This window comes from Corylus avellana, chromosome 1 (assembly GCF_965113065.1).
Source record: "Corylus avellana chromosome 1, dhCorAvel1.hap1.2, whole genome shotgun sequence".
Lineage (NCBI taxonomy): Eukaryota > Viridiplantae > Streptophyta > Magnoliopsida > Fagales > Betulaceae > Corylus > Corylus avellana.
This window is the reverse complement of record NC_142490.1, coordinates 4,490,596-4,504,151: the sequence shown is the minus strand read 5'-3', so window position 1 is coordinate 4,504,151 and position 13,556 is coordinate 4,490,596. Positions and strand designations below refer to the sequence as shown.

Here is a 13,556-nt window from a genome sequence, read left to right as displayed (position 1 = left end):
TTCTTGGTAATAAGCATTTTGATGTCATAGTTAATGACATTATTGTTTGATGCAAAGTGTGTTCAAAGATTTTTTAGAAGTGTCGGTGTCGGCCAGAAATAGTTTGTTAGTAAAAGTTTTTTTTTTTTTTTTTCAATGATGAAAAGAAGTATGTAAAATGTGTACCAAGAGTGTTTTTTTTTTTTTTTTTTTAAGCAGGGCAAGGTTGCTTTCTCTAATTTGTGCTGAGCATTAGCATTCCTTGGACTCTAGCTAGGTGTTGCCCACTAATAGGACGTCATCTTGGCCAGGTGTGGCATTTGGTTTTCGTCCACAAGTGAGGTACATGCTTTTGTGAGGTCACTGAGGTGTCATTCACCGGTGAAATACAGTCCTGACATGATAGTGACGTTGAATTTCTTATCTTCTTCAATCGTTATCAGACATTTGTGTAAGTGTAAGTAATGCTACATGTCTATCTGCAAGTTAGCGGTGCTACCTAATTCTTTGTTTGTTAGGAATATTTGGACAATTTAATAAAGTGGTAGAACAATTATCTCCTGCGATGCGTTCTCCTTTGTTGTTTGAACCACTGGCTAGCTGATTTGCTAGGCCCATTGGAATTCATGGTTTGGGCCCAATGGGTCTCCTCACCTCTAGGCTAGTTTGGTGAATACTCAGTCTATCAATAATCTTTATAAAATAAAAAATAAAAAAAATCTTTATAACTTATAGCTTAAGCTTCCCAACCATTTTTCCTCAATTTAGAGAATAAAACTAATTTTTGATTCCTTATAAAAAAACATTTCACAATAGATTCTCTTATTTTGCTCTATATTAATTAAATATTATTTATTTTTATCATTGCAACCAATGAGAGAGGAGAGAAGAGAGAAAATGATTTGTTTATAATTTAATAAAGCATTGTATATCTACAGTGTTTCCCAATGCATTGAGAAACACTGTAGATACCATTTGGTGTAGGTTAAATATAGGGCTTTTGATGTAAGTATGTTTTTGTGATTTTTTTGAAATTTTTCCTAAACATAGGAAATCGTATGGCATATAGGGCATCTGCTGCTAGTACTCTAAGATATGGTATAAATTTGGTGAGATTATATATATATATATATATATAGAAAGTATAAGAATTTGAACAAACCATAAAATTTTACAACATATTTTCAGATCTCGCTCAAACTTAAATGTAAAAGGTAAAATTTGACCTAATATGTGTTAGAGTAGGGGTGAAAAGGCGGGCGGTTATTAACCGTGGGCTAACCACTAACCATCATAACTGCACTACAAACCGCTAACCACCTAGCAATTAGTGGTGTTTTTAAATTTGCTTGGCTTTTTCCTCATTTATCTTTCAATTTGCTTCTTTGTGATATACAAGTCTGCCAACTCATATCATCATTTGTGATATCTTTCCATTTGCATTGAAATTTGCAGCATTTTCATGTAATAATCGATTTGTGTTAATAAAATGAGGTTAAGAATTGAGCCTTTTCATGTAATGATCGATGTCTTGCATTTTGCTTTTATGTGGTGGGATTTTGGATGGCTGGCACGAACACTTGAGGCATTATTTAAGTCATTAATTTAGTGAACTCGACAGACCAATGTTAGAAGTATTTTCTTGATGCTTTTTTTAATTGTTTTTGAGAAAATATAGAAATCAACTACCATTCTCTCATAGAGTTTTACCTTTCCTCTCCTTCTCTTTGTGTGGCCGGCTAACTCGTCATTTGCCAAAATCCTTGCAACAGTCTAGGAAAGCCCATTTTTGTGCCCTCCGCCTCCGGGAACCTTGGTCTCGGGTGTACGGCATGGTGTGGTTTCTTTGTTTATTATATTTCTCTTTCTCTTTGCTATTCATTTTAAACAAACAAATGGCCTTCAAGTACTCAATCTCTGCTATCCTCTTTCTCTCTACGGTTTTTTTTTTTTTGCTGCTGCTTTCATCGTTGTTTTATGTTGCTTTGTTTTTATGATGCTTATTGTTGATCAGACTTATGGCTTTGTACTTGTTAGTTTAATGAGATTGTTTATTTACATGATCCTCCATTGATCACACTTTTTTTTTTTTTTTTTTAAATGCATGAAAACAACTTCATGATTTCAATGGCAATTGAATACTTGAAATTGATTCAATATTTTTCAATATAATATTTGGCAAGAATAATTTTATGACTTCAATTTCAACGTATACTAAAAAAAAGAATATAACATTTAAATGTAAGGATATAATGTCAATTTAATGATTTTAATTAAGTGTTGGCAAGTACATAATAAAAAAAAAAAAGAGAAATAATATTTAAATGCAAGTAGTGAAAGAAAGAAATAATATGTTTGAGAGAATAGAAAAAAGTAGTAGCTAAAGTAGATAATTATACTTTTTCAATAGCTATTCTGACTATTATTGCTATAAATATTTGAAGTGTCGTCCTATACACATCATTAAATGCAATAAAATAAAATTTACTCTAAAAAAAGATTCAGTCGCAGTAAATGTTCTTCCGTTTAAGTGGGCCCAAAACCCAAAAGTGAGACAGCCCACAAGGCCCGCACCTACCTAGACGGCCCAGACTCGAAACGAAGAAAATAAAGAATAGAAAAGAAAAAAAGAAAAAGAAGAAAACAAGCTTTACTTCGATCGGGAACAAGAAGAGGAAGTAGAGCAAAAGTGGGAAATCGCTCTCGCTGCAAATTTGTGTTCCTTCGTGAAATAAAATTCCGATGGCAACAGCTATGGTGGAAGATTCGAGCTTCGAAGACGACCAGCTCGCTTCCATGACAACCGAAGAAATCGTCCGAGCCTCTCGTCTTCTCGATAACGAGATCCGCATCCTCAAGGTCCTCTCTCTCTCTCTCTCTCTCTCTCTCTCTCTCTCTCTCTCTCTGTAAGGGTTTGTGTGGATTTTATTTCCTTCGTTTTTGTCTGTGCATTAAGATCGTTTATTTTATATGAACGTTTTATTGGTAATAAGTTCCAATTTTTATATGTATTTTAATGTAATGTGTTTTTCCCCAATATATGATTTTGAATGACTTTCAATTTCTTTTGTTTTGCTTTGGTAATGTGTTTGTGTGTATGTTTCATTGCTATTTCTGTATTTATATGACTGGTTTTTGGAACAGAAGTTACAGTTTTTCTTTATACTTCTATGGATCCTTCTTTCTGTTAGTCTATGAATTTGTGTGGATTCTCAGGTTTTTAATTAATTTTTTTTTCCTTTTTTTTTTTGTTGTTGATTGGAAGCTATAGTTTGTTTGTTTGTTTGTTTTTTTTTCTTTATTTCTGCGAATTTGTAATAAAAAACCAGTTGTGTGGATTTCTTACGTGATTGAAGGAGGAGTTGCAAAGAACAAATTTGGATTGGGATTCGTACAAGGAGAAGATAAAGGAGAATCAAGAGAAGATTAAGCTTAATAAGCAGTTGCCCTACTTGGTCGGCAACATTGTTGAGGTACATTATCAGGCTCTCTCGCTCTTAATTTTATTATGCTAAGCGGTTTTTTTCTTATCTCTTTTTATGTTTTGATTGCGAAGAATTTCTTTGATTCCTTATGAAAAGCCTAATATTTGGCGCCATAATTATGTATTTTAGGTTTATATCTAACCGTGAATGACAGTATGGGATACCTGATGACCCTTAGACAGTGGGGATAAGGGTTTTTTTCTTTTCTTTTCTTTTCTTATAAATGTTCATTCTCATTGGGTGTTCTTTTGCTATCAAAAGTAAGACTATGGTGGAGAAGAAGGGCGATCCTGAACTTGAATGCAAGGCAAAACAAAATTAAGCAAGAAGAAGTATAGAATCTTGTTCAAGTATACTTATCAAAAAAAAAAAGTATAGAATTTCGTTCAAGTCATAACAAGGCGATACCAATTCAAGAAAATACATGTGAGAGACACTTCCGAAAAAAAAAATGCGGAAGATAATTGATATGTGAAAATGAAAGAATTTATTTAGATCTTGAATCCAGCTAGTATGTCTTAAAAATATTTCCGTGTTTGTTTACTTCCAAAAAAATGTGCCAAAAACCATGTGATGAGGAGTGGAGCTGTTCTGAGCCAGTAACAACCATTTGGACACCCACTTTTTGTTTTTTGAGAAGTACACCCACTTCTTGTTACTCAATACTACAAATGTTTATTGATCTCATTCTGAATTTTGCTGTTGCATGGGATAATGTGCACCAACATCTCAAATCAGAACTCTTTTTTGATAATCTAGAAGGTATAGTGCAATGATTTTATGCTCTAACCATGATATTTGAGTTGATTTGGTTATCCCACGCCTAATCTGTCAGGCTGTCGCTAGACTAGGCTCCATGTGGGGAACTGGGGGTTTGTACTGAAGTTATTATAGTTATTTGCTTGTTGTACTGGACTCTAATTGCAATCTTGTGTGTTTCCAGATTTTGGAAATGAACCCAGAGGACGAGGCTGAGGAAGATGGTGCGAATATTGATCTCGACTCACAAAGGAAGGGAAAATGTGTTGTGCTGAAAACATCTACTCGTCAGGTGAGCTAGCATATTACTCTAAATACTAGCTCTTCTATTTTACTAGTAGAGTTACTGGATGTGGTTTAATCTTATTTGAACTTTTCAATTATTTTTGTTCTGCTAAAGCTATTTAAGCAGTTTTCTTGTGTTTTCTTACTTTAATCTTTCCAATTATGGAACTTAATTACTCATTAAAAAAAAAATTAATCTTTCCAGTTATGGAACTTATTTTGCTAAAAATCTTGAATGACAACAAGCAGTCTAACTAAGTGTTGATAATTGCTCTTTTCTTTTCGTTTCGGATCAGGATTAATTTGTCATGGGCATCATTGGGAATCCTCAAACTTTGATGGCATTTACTTTTCGTGCAATATATATGTGGGGGTTTAGTATTTAGCTCTGCCCAATAGTTGTACTTGTCTGAACAAGTCTTAGGACTCTTGGGTACGATTTTTGAATCTTGGCGCTTGTATACTTGCTGATACTGGTAGTAATGGTACCTTTTGCACCAATACTGTACGTGTTCACAAAGTTTTATCTTGGATCTTCCTCTAGCTGCTCCATAGTCCAATTATTGCCAATGTTTCTGCTTTTTTTTTTTTTTTCTTTCTTTTATTCAATTGATTAGGTTGTCAGTTTTGGTTAAAAAATATGATGATGTGTTTGGGACCAAGCAATATGCAATAGTTATGTCTATCTTGGATTTGAAATGTGGTTCTATAATCGGCAAAGTCCTGCCTCTTGATGGATGCATTTTGTATTCTTAACCATCAGGGGACCATCATCTGTGTCATAATTAGTATTTGTTTCCTGTAAAACTTGGAGAAAAAAGTGAAATTTTTTGTTGTCTTGTTTCCATGTATCAAAGAAACAATAATCTATATTTCACTTGACTGCAGACTATCTTTCTTCCTGTTGTTGGTCTTGTTGACCCTGATAAATTAAAGCCTGGTGATTTGGTCGGGGTGAACAAAGATAGTTACTTGATCTTGGATACACTGCCATCCGAGTATGATTCTCGAGTAAAGGCTATGGAGGTTGATGAAAAACCTACTGAAGACTACAATGACATTGGAGGGCTAGAGAAACAGGCAAGTTTCTGATTCTCAGCATGATCCTGGGATAACTTCTTTTTTGTTTCTTGTTATGTTGCGTATATAGATTCCTTATTATTCAAGCTGGTTATTGTTGCAACAGATCCAAGAATTGGTTGAGGCCATTGTTTTGCCCATGACACACAAAGAGCGATTTCAGAAATTAGGAATTCGTCCACCTAAGGGAGTGCTCTTGTATGGACCTCCTGGAACTGGGAAGACTTTAATGGCCCGTGCTTGTGCAGCACAAACAAATGCCACTTTTCTTAAGTTGGCAGGCCCACAACTAGTCCAGGTAGGAGACATGATGTTATGCTTTTTATTTCTGCATTCTTATGGCTGATTGCTTATAATTACTTGTGTTGAAAGGTCTTTGGTTTGCTTCTATCAGATTTCTATTTTCTTGCACTTTTTGGCTTATCATTTTACTATGATGCTTATATGCTGACACCTGATACTTATGTTATATGGAGAGCTTCTCTGGATCATCTTATAGTGCATCTGAGGTCTTGTTCTTATAGGGAGTACTTTAGCTGTAATTTTTCCAGATGAAAAATTCAACTATTGTGTACCCTATCCATTGTTATACTGCAATAAGTGTGCAATCTCTATCTTCTAAACTTGTCTCACATGAAGTAACTGAACTTGATTTGTCTGAAGATGTTCATTGGGGATGGAGCAAAACTTGTTCGTGATGCCTTTCAGCTAGCAAAAGAGAAGTCTCCCTGCATCATTTTCATAGATGAAATTGATGCCATTGGCACAAAACGGTTTGATAGGTATGCTGTACCTTATTTCTGCAAGGCAGTAACTTTTGTGTTTCTGGATTTACAGTTCTTGGTTTTTTGGGGTTGGAATAGGTTAGTTTATTAATTAAGATCATCTTATTTTTATTAAAATGTGTTTTGTGTTTTGACTGCAGTGAAGTGAGTGGAGATAGGGAGGTGCAGCGGACTATGTTAGAATTGCTCAATCAGCTCGATGGCTTTAGTAGCGATGACCGGATTAAGGTTTCTCTATGCCTTTTTTTTTTTTTTTCATCTAGTTATTTTCATTTCACGGGTGCTTGAGCACTTTAAAAGTGTTGAATTTGGTTGGAGCGTAGCGTTTGGATTAATGAAATTTGTGATATGAATATGCTTAGTTAAAAACTTCACTTTGTGGGACACAGTTACAGACTAAAATGTATTCAATTTAGTACCTCATATGATAATTAACAGGCAGTGGCACTTAATGTAATTGTACTTGTCTATTTTGGACCATCAATTGACAAAATTTGGATGTAACTTATAGGTGATAGCAGCAACAAATCGTGCTGACATCTTGGATCCTGCCCTTATGCGTTCTGGTAGATTAGATCGTAAAATTGAGTTCCCACATCCCAGTGAAGAAGCAAGAGCTCGTATCTTGCAGGTGAGTTTTTCAGGAGTGCTTTCTTTGATGTTTCTGTGCATTTAGACATTGCTCTGTGCATATTCTCATTAAATCTGAATATATTAGATCCACTCGAGGAAGATGAATGTTCATCCAGATGTAAACTTTGAAGAACTGGCTCGGTCTACTGACGATTTCAACGGGGCACAACTAAAAGCTGTCTGTGTGGAGGCTGGCATGCTAGCCCTTCGTCGTGATGCAACTGAGGTGCGCACTTCCATAATTTGCAAGTTGTTTCCCATTTGACAAAGTTAGATTAGTTTCATTAATCAAGGGAAAGGTTACTGAGATAACTTGGCCTTTTGTGGTCTAAACTTGGCCAACAACCAGAGCAATTGAGGGATTGCTTCAGCTGGGGATGCAGTACTTCTCTTAGTGCTTTAGCTATCCATTCTGTCATCATGGGTCGATTTCTTTTGGTTGTATTAGAGGCCATCATGCTTTTTTTTTTTTCTTTCTTTTATCATCTTCATTTTGAGTGTTGATTTGTACAATTTCAGGTGAACCATGAAGACTTCAATGAAGGTATCATTCAGGTTCAGGCGAAGAAGAAAGCAAGCTTGAATTACTATGCATAGACTGGAAAGTGGGAGGATTCGGTTCATCAAGTTCATCACAAGTTTATATCATGCACATTCCATACTTCTGGAGTGGTAGATTATTCAAGATCAGGACAAGACGAAAACGATGAAGACTTCAATGAAGGTATCATTCAGGTTCAGGCGAAGAAGAAAGCAAGCTTGAATTACTATGCATAAACTAGAATATTTGGTTCATCAAGTTCATCTCAACTTTATATCATGCACATTCCGGTCTTCTGGAGTAGTAGTTTATTCAAGATCAGGACAAAGACAAGACGAAAAGCAAAGCTACGAGTTAGAAACTTGTTCAGAGGAGTTGAAACCTTTCATTGCATTATGCAATTTGGTTACATTTTATCTTTTTATAAGACTACTGCGCCATGTCTTTAGCAGTAGACCATAATTTATAAATGTAGTCAAACTGTGTTTCCTTACAGTTTCTTACACATCGTTGACATGTCGAAGGGTTGGTCCAGTGTGACGTTCTACAATGGATTGTAGATATTCTTCCATTTTTGTTTTTCTTGAAGAAATTTTTTCTTCTTCCTTTTCACTATTTTTACCTTCACTGTCATTCTCACTATTGCTCATCACGCTTGCTGAGTGGGAAGAGTCAGAATATTGATTATCTTCATTATCAGTAACCAAGAAAGTTGTTTCATAGTGAAAATGTGTGGAGGGATTTTCATATTTGTTCTTATCTTTTTAGTTATTTCGTTTCTTTCTTGAACAGAAAGTTGTGAATCCTTATGAAGATGTCTCTAGTAGTTCAAGGTTTCTTCAACATTTCATATTCAGTATAGTTATCAACTTTTTTTTATTAAAGGGCCGTTATATCTTATGTACCATATGTTGGGAGATGAGTTGAAGCTTAAATTGGAACTTATTTTGATTTTTAAATATTCTTTTGAGGATCAGATAAAAGTAATCCTGTATTTTATAGTGCAATAATAAGGGAAAAATTTTCTCAAAAAAAAAAAAAGGGAAAAATGTGAAAGTAGTTCATGTGGTATAAAAATATTCTGAGAGCTATACGTAGTATGCAAAAATAACAAATGGGTCCTTACACTCAATTTTTATTTAATTTTTTTACAAAAACCATTGATGCCACATCAACACTAATAAGATTATGACACATCATTCATAATTTTTTCTTTTAAAAAAAGAATAATGTTGCAAATTACATTTTTATCCTACAAGTGCCTTACAATACTAATATGGACCATATGGTAGTCCTATTAACCATTGTTAAAAAAAAAATCTAAAGGTTTTTATTTGTTGACTACCATGCTCTAACAAGAAGAATGGTATGGATAATATCATCCACGAATCACAATCTTGATTTTATTTGTTGATAGACATGATGAAACCTAAATAGAAAAAAGAAAAGAAACGAAAAAATAAAAAAAGCCATGATCAAGCCGACATAACAGTACAATGATCTTCACAGGTGAGAAATACCATTTTCTATTCTATGGGACTAGATGATCCAAAGAAGCAAATAACTTATATTCAAATCTTCTTTATCTATCAAAACTCATGCTGCTCTTATTCCATCGCCGGATCTTGTATCCAACATGTACGGCTTTCCTCATGCACCCAAAATCAAAATCAATGTCATAGAGACTAAAGTTACACCAACTAGTAAATCCAATGTAATCCATTCCACAAGAAAACGCCATACTTAAAACTGCTCCAGCCTCTAGTCCTTGCTTTTACAAGCTCACAGAGTTTGCAAAAATCCTCCATCCGTTTTGGTACTTGAATCTGCCCAAGAACCCTACCAGTGCGACGATGGATGTGAAGTAGGGTTTACACCATGTTTCATCAAATGCGAGAGATTACAAGGAGTGTACAATGCTTGAACCCTCCGCTTTTCACACATTTTTCTATAAGTGCGGCTTCAACTTATGTGAAAATGTAGCAAAATTTAGGGCTAGATATTGAGATGCTTGCGGGAAAGATGTGTTAGGGTTTGTGTACCCAATGCTTGCACAAGAAAGAACATGACCTATACCCGTGTTGTATGAAGCTTCAATGTACCTTAATTGGTGATGGGATGACACTACACCTCAATGACAAGGTCTCAGCAAAGTGCTTAAATTGTGGCCAATGCTATTGTCATGTGGCATGTGTGAAAGACATGAGATTTGGAGGAGAGGTTGTCAGGTTTGTTACATAAAGTTCATCTCACTAAACTTTGAAAATAAAGGATTTGGGTAAAACCTCTTATGTCATTGACATAGAGATTCATATAGACAAAAATTAAAGAATATTAAGACTGTCTCTAAAAGCCTACATTGAAAATGTTTTAGAGAAATTTAGAATGAAGAACTATGAATCTTTAGTAGCACTTATTATAAAAAGGGATATATTCAGTATAGATTAATGTTCCAAAATGTATTGGAACAAGAGCAACATGACATTAAAATGGCAGTTGGACTACTGGGTCAATGGAGAGCAAATATAGTATCGTGGAATATGCAAGGAACCAAAAACTATAGATTAACCTAAAGATACACTTACCATTTGGTGATGTTTATTTAAGTTTGATTTTTTCTTATTGTTAAAGGGCTATATACTGGAGATGCAGTAAGCAGACTACAATTACTACGTCTACCATGAAAGCAGAAGTCATTACATGCTATGAATTCGTTACACATGTATTATAGTTGAGACAATTTTGTTAAAGGTCTCAAGATTGTCAATTTTATAGTCAGACCCATAAAAATCTTTTGCGATAATTCTACTGTAGTTCTATTTTTTAAGAATAATCAGAGTAAAAGCAGAAGTAACTATATCGATATAAAGTATCACTATGAAAGAGAACATTAAGTGACATGAAGTGTCTATTGAGCATATAAGTATTGAATTAATGATTGCAGATCCTATGATTGAAAGTTTACCGGTAAATAAAGTATAAAGTCATGTATAATATATGAGACTCATTAATTCATTTATGCTTAGTTTCTCTTTAGTTGGTCTTTGGACATAAAGTTATTATTTTTTGTGCACATATATTATTCTTATCCGCGGGAATAAAATAAAGTTAGACCCGAATGGCTTATATGAAGTTCATTCATAAAGTTCATCATTCATAAAGTACTCATTTAGGAAGTTATTACACATTATGATACATAGAAGGGACGACTTATTATATAAAGGTTTTACCGCCATGATTCATGTGTAGTATTCCTTGTGTGAGTTTGAAGATTTCATGAATGGTTGAAATAAATAAAGTAATGGTCATATTATAGAATTGAGCGACGAGCACCATAAGAAATTTATATGTCATAAGGGTCAAGTGGGAGAATGTAAGAAATTCATTTAAGGTATGGCCCGTATGTCACATATATTTACTGTAATTATAAAATAGGTGTTCAATGATTTATTCCAAATAAAGATTATTTTGTGGAATCAAATATTTGAATTGATTATTGATTTGATTCTTATTCCTTCATGGGAGGAATAAATAAGGCAGCAATTCTAATTGAGAGTCCTGACCTACCTATAAATAAAGCATGTGTATTTCATCTATTGGCACTGGTAGGCATAGGTTAGAAGACTCTCCGATTGCTGCAAAAATGTTTTATTTCACTTCATTTGAGCAAAGCAATGGCCGGAAGTACTTATATAATTAATTATTTCGCTACTAATTTATATTGTTAATTAGCATTTAATTATATATTGCTAACATAAGAATCTCATTTCTTTTCATTCTTTTCCCCTTTTCTCATTTTTCCTTCTTTTTCCCTTTCTTTTCTTCATCCGCCGAAAGCAGCCACCCCCTTTCTCATTTTTTATACTTCCTCAACCACAAAGGCTCAAGCAGATGGCTCTCCACATGGGTTCAATCCGCTGGGTTTCCTCTCTTTATTATTCCCGTTTACCTCCCTTATCTTCTCAAATGCACAGATAGACGACACTTCACTCACTTCACTTTGAAAATCTTTATCTTATTCATCTTAATAGGCCTCATGTTAGGCCTAAACAACCTCCTTTGGGGTCACCAGGCCACTCCCAAAAATCAAATATTTTTTTATTTTAATTTTCTTTTTGGCCTTTTGGAGGTGGCCGGACCACCCTCTTAGCCATGGGGTGGTTCGTCTACCCCATACCGGCCAAGCCACCCTCTTGGCCAAAATGAGGTGCAAGGGATGGCGGGAGCCACCCTCTTTGATTTTTCTTTTCCTTTTTCATTTTAATTTTTTAATAGTTTTAGTTTTTTAATATTTATATTTTTTTAATTATTGAATTTTTAATATTTAATGAATTTTATATTATTTCTTAAAAAAAAAAAAAAAAAATTATCTGTTTATTGGCTAAAGTGGGCTGTTATGAACTACCACACTACGCGGTAGTTTTGAAATACCGAATGCAGGGTCGGCCCAACTGCTAGGCAAGTTAGGCCGGCGCCTAAGGCGCCCGAAATTTAAGGCTCCAAAAAAATTTTTAATAAGGCCCAATTTTTATTTTTTTTTTAATAATGCCCAAATGATTTTTTTAATAAAGCCCAAAAAAATTTTAACCCAGAAAAAACAAATACGTTATATGAACAAGAAAAAAACAACAAAAATCAACAAAAACAACAAATATGTTCTTTTTTTTAAAAAAAAAAAATCATTATTTTTAACAAGAATTGAAAATAATAATTTAAAGTCGGATCAATACTTTCACATCAACCCAACTAAATAAAAGTGAGATTTTTGGGAAAAAAAAAAAAATGCTTGATGCTAATAAATGAACACTCATTGTTGGTGATTGCGAGTACGGAATATAAGGACAATTGAATACCTAAAGATTCTCTATACATCTACAAAGGACATGTAACATGATACAAAATTCTGTTCCGTAAGGTCACCATAACTATTGTAGAGGTTTCCAACTTTAATTAACAGCAAAAAATAAAAATAAATTGATTTTGTTCTGATATGCCATGTGGAACAGTGAAACCGACAGTACACATGACCACGTAGTACTGTCTTGTTTGGCTTGAGAGAAAGAGGCATTCTTTGGACAATAATTCAAGAATGTGAAGTAAATTAAAGATGAAGTGAAACCAGTCATGTTTGTAATGGGAGACGATTCTATGGAATGTGGTTTTACTGGCAGATATTGACTGATCCAATGTCATTTTCTAAGAACAGAGACACTCTAGGACACCAAAAAACAGAGTAAATAACACTCATGGATTAAGGATCCATACTATTTGTCTCTACTCTAAGAAATAACCTACTGGATAAAAATGTAGTGAAACTAGCCGACAGAAGTAATCTGGAATGAACCTATAATGGAGCTAATTTTGAATTCATCTAGAGTGTTTTGAGTGTAATCTTTAACCACTATGGGTATATAAGTTATCGGGCACATTCTCCTTGCAAGCCTATTTTTAATGGTGAATTTTATTTGAGGCTTGTATCATTTGGTATTAGAGTCAATTATCATGTCGACTATGAGATTAGAAGCAGATCGTTGAGTATGAAATTGAATGGGTTGTGACTTTGTGCTCGAGTCAGGAAGAGGGTGACCTATAGTCTAGATTAAAATGTCATAATATTATGTGCATGCATAGTGTTAAGTCAATAAATGCTGATAGATGAGTGGAGCTGCCAAAGGAATTGACCGGTTTTATTGTTGAGGAATGATTTCACATTGCCTGTGGAGAAGATCTTGGGCATGTTTATAAGGAATTGACAACCCTTTCTTATGGAACCAGTTTCATGAGATGAGTTATGCCCACGCCAAAAGCACGTTTCTTTGCTTTCTTTCATGGTATCAGAGCCTACTATAGGACGAATGGGGCCTACACTATTTACCCTGTGATAAGGATCAGGAAAAATACTGGCATGCATGTGAGAAAGGGTGTTGTGGAATAATCTCACATTGCCTTGGACATGTTTATAAGGAGACAACCCTCTCCTATTGAACCGATTTTATAAAATGAGTTAGG

General features: G+C 34.4%; 1 protein-coding gene across 1 annotated transcript; it reads left to right on the top strand.

The window, feature by feature from the left end:
- The first annotated feature begins 2,622 nt into the window (after positions 1 to 2,622).
- Positions 2,623 to 8,159, top strand: LOC132171466 (26S proteasome regulatory subunit 6A homolog). The gene is made up of 10 exons (XM_059582786.2): positions 2,623 to 2,838; positions 3,336 to 3,452; positions 4,408 to 4,515; positions 5,397 to 5,588; positions 5,695 to 5,886; positions 6,252 to 6,370; positions 6,514 to 6,601; positions 6,885 to 7,004; positions 7,092 to 7,232; positions 7,526 to 8,159. Exons 1-10 carry the CDS (start codon positions 2,722 to 2,724, stop codon positions 7,601 to 7,603), a joined length of 1,272 nt encoding a protein of 423 aa, XP_059438769.1. The 5' UTR covers positions 2,623 to 2,721; the 3' UTR covers positions 7,604 to 8,159.
- The last annotated feature ends 5,397 nt before the right edge of the window (positions 8,160 to 13,556 follow it).

Bases quoted from the DNA above. Each gene is read 5' to 3' on its own strand.
- LOC132171466 (XM_059582786.2), top strand. From the start codon at position 2,722: ATGGCAACAGCTATGGTGGAAGATTCGAGCTTCGAAGACGACCAGCTC. The intron at 5,589-5,694 runs GCAAGTTTCTGA...TTGTTGCAACAG, and splicing joins TTGGAGGGCTAGAGAAACAG to ATCCAAGAATTGGTTGAGGC. The intron at 7,233-7,525 runs GTGCGCACTTCC...GTACAATTTCAG, and splicing joins TTCGTCGTGATGCAACTGAG to GTGAACCATGAAGACTTCAA.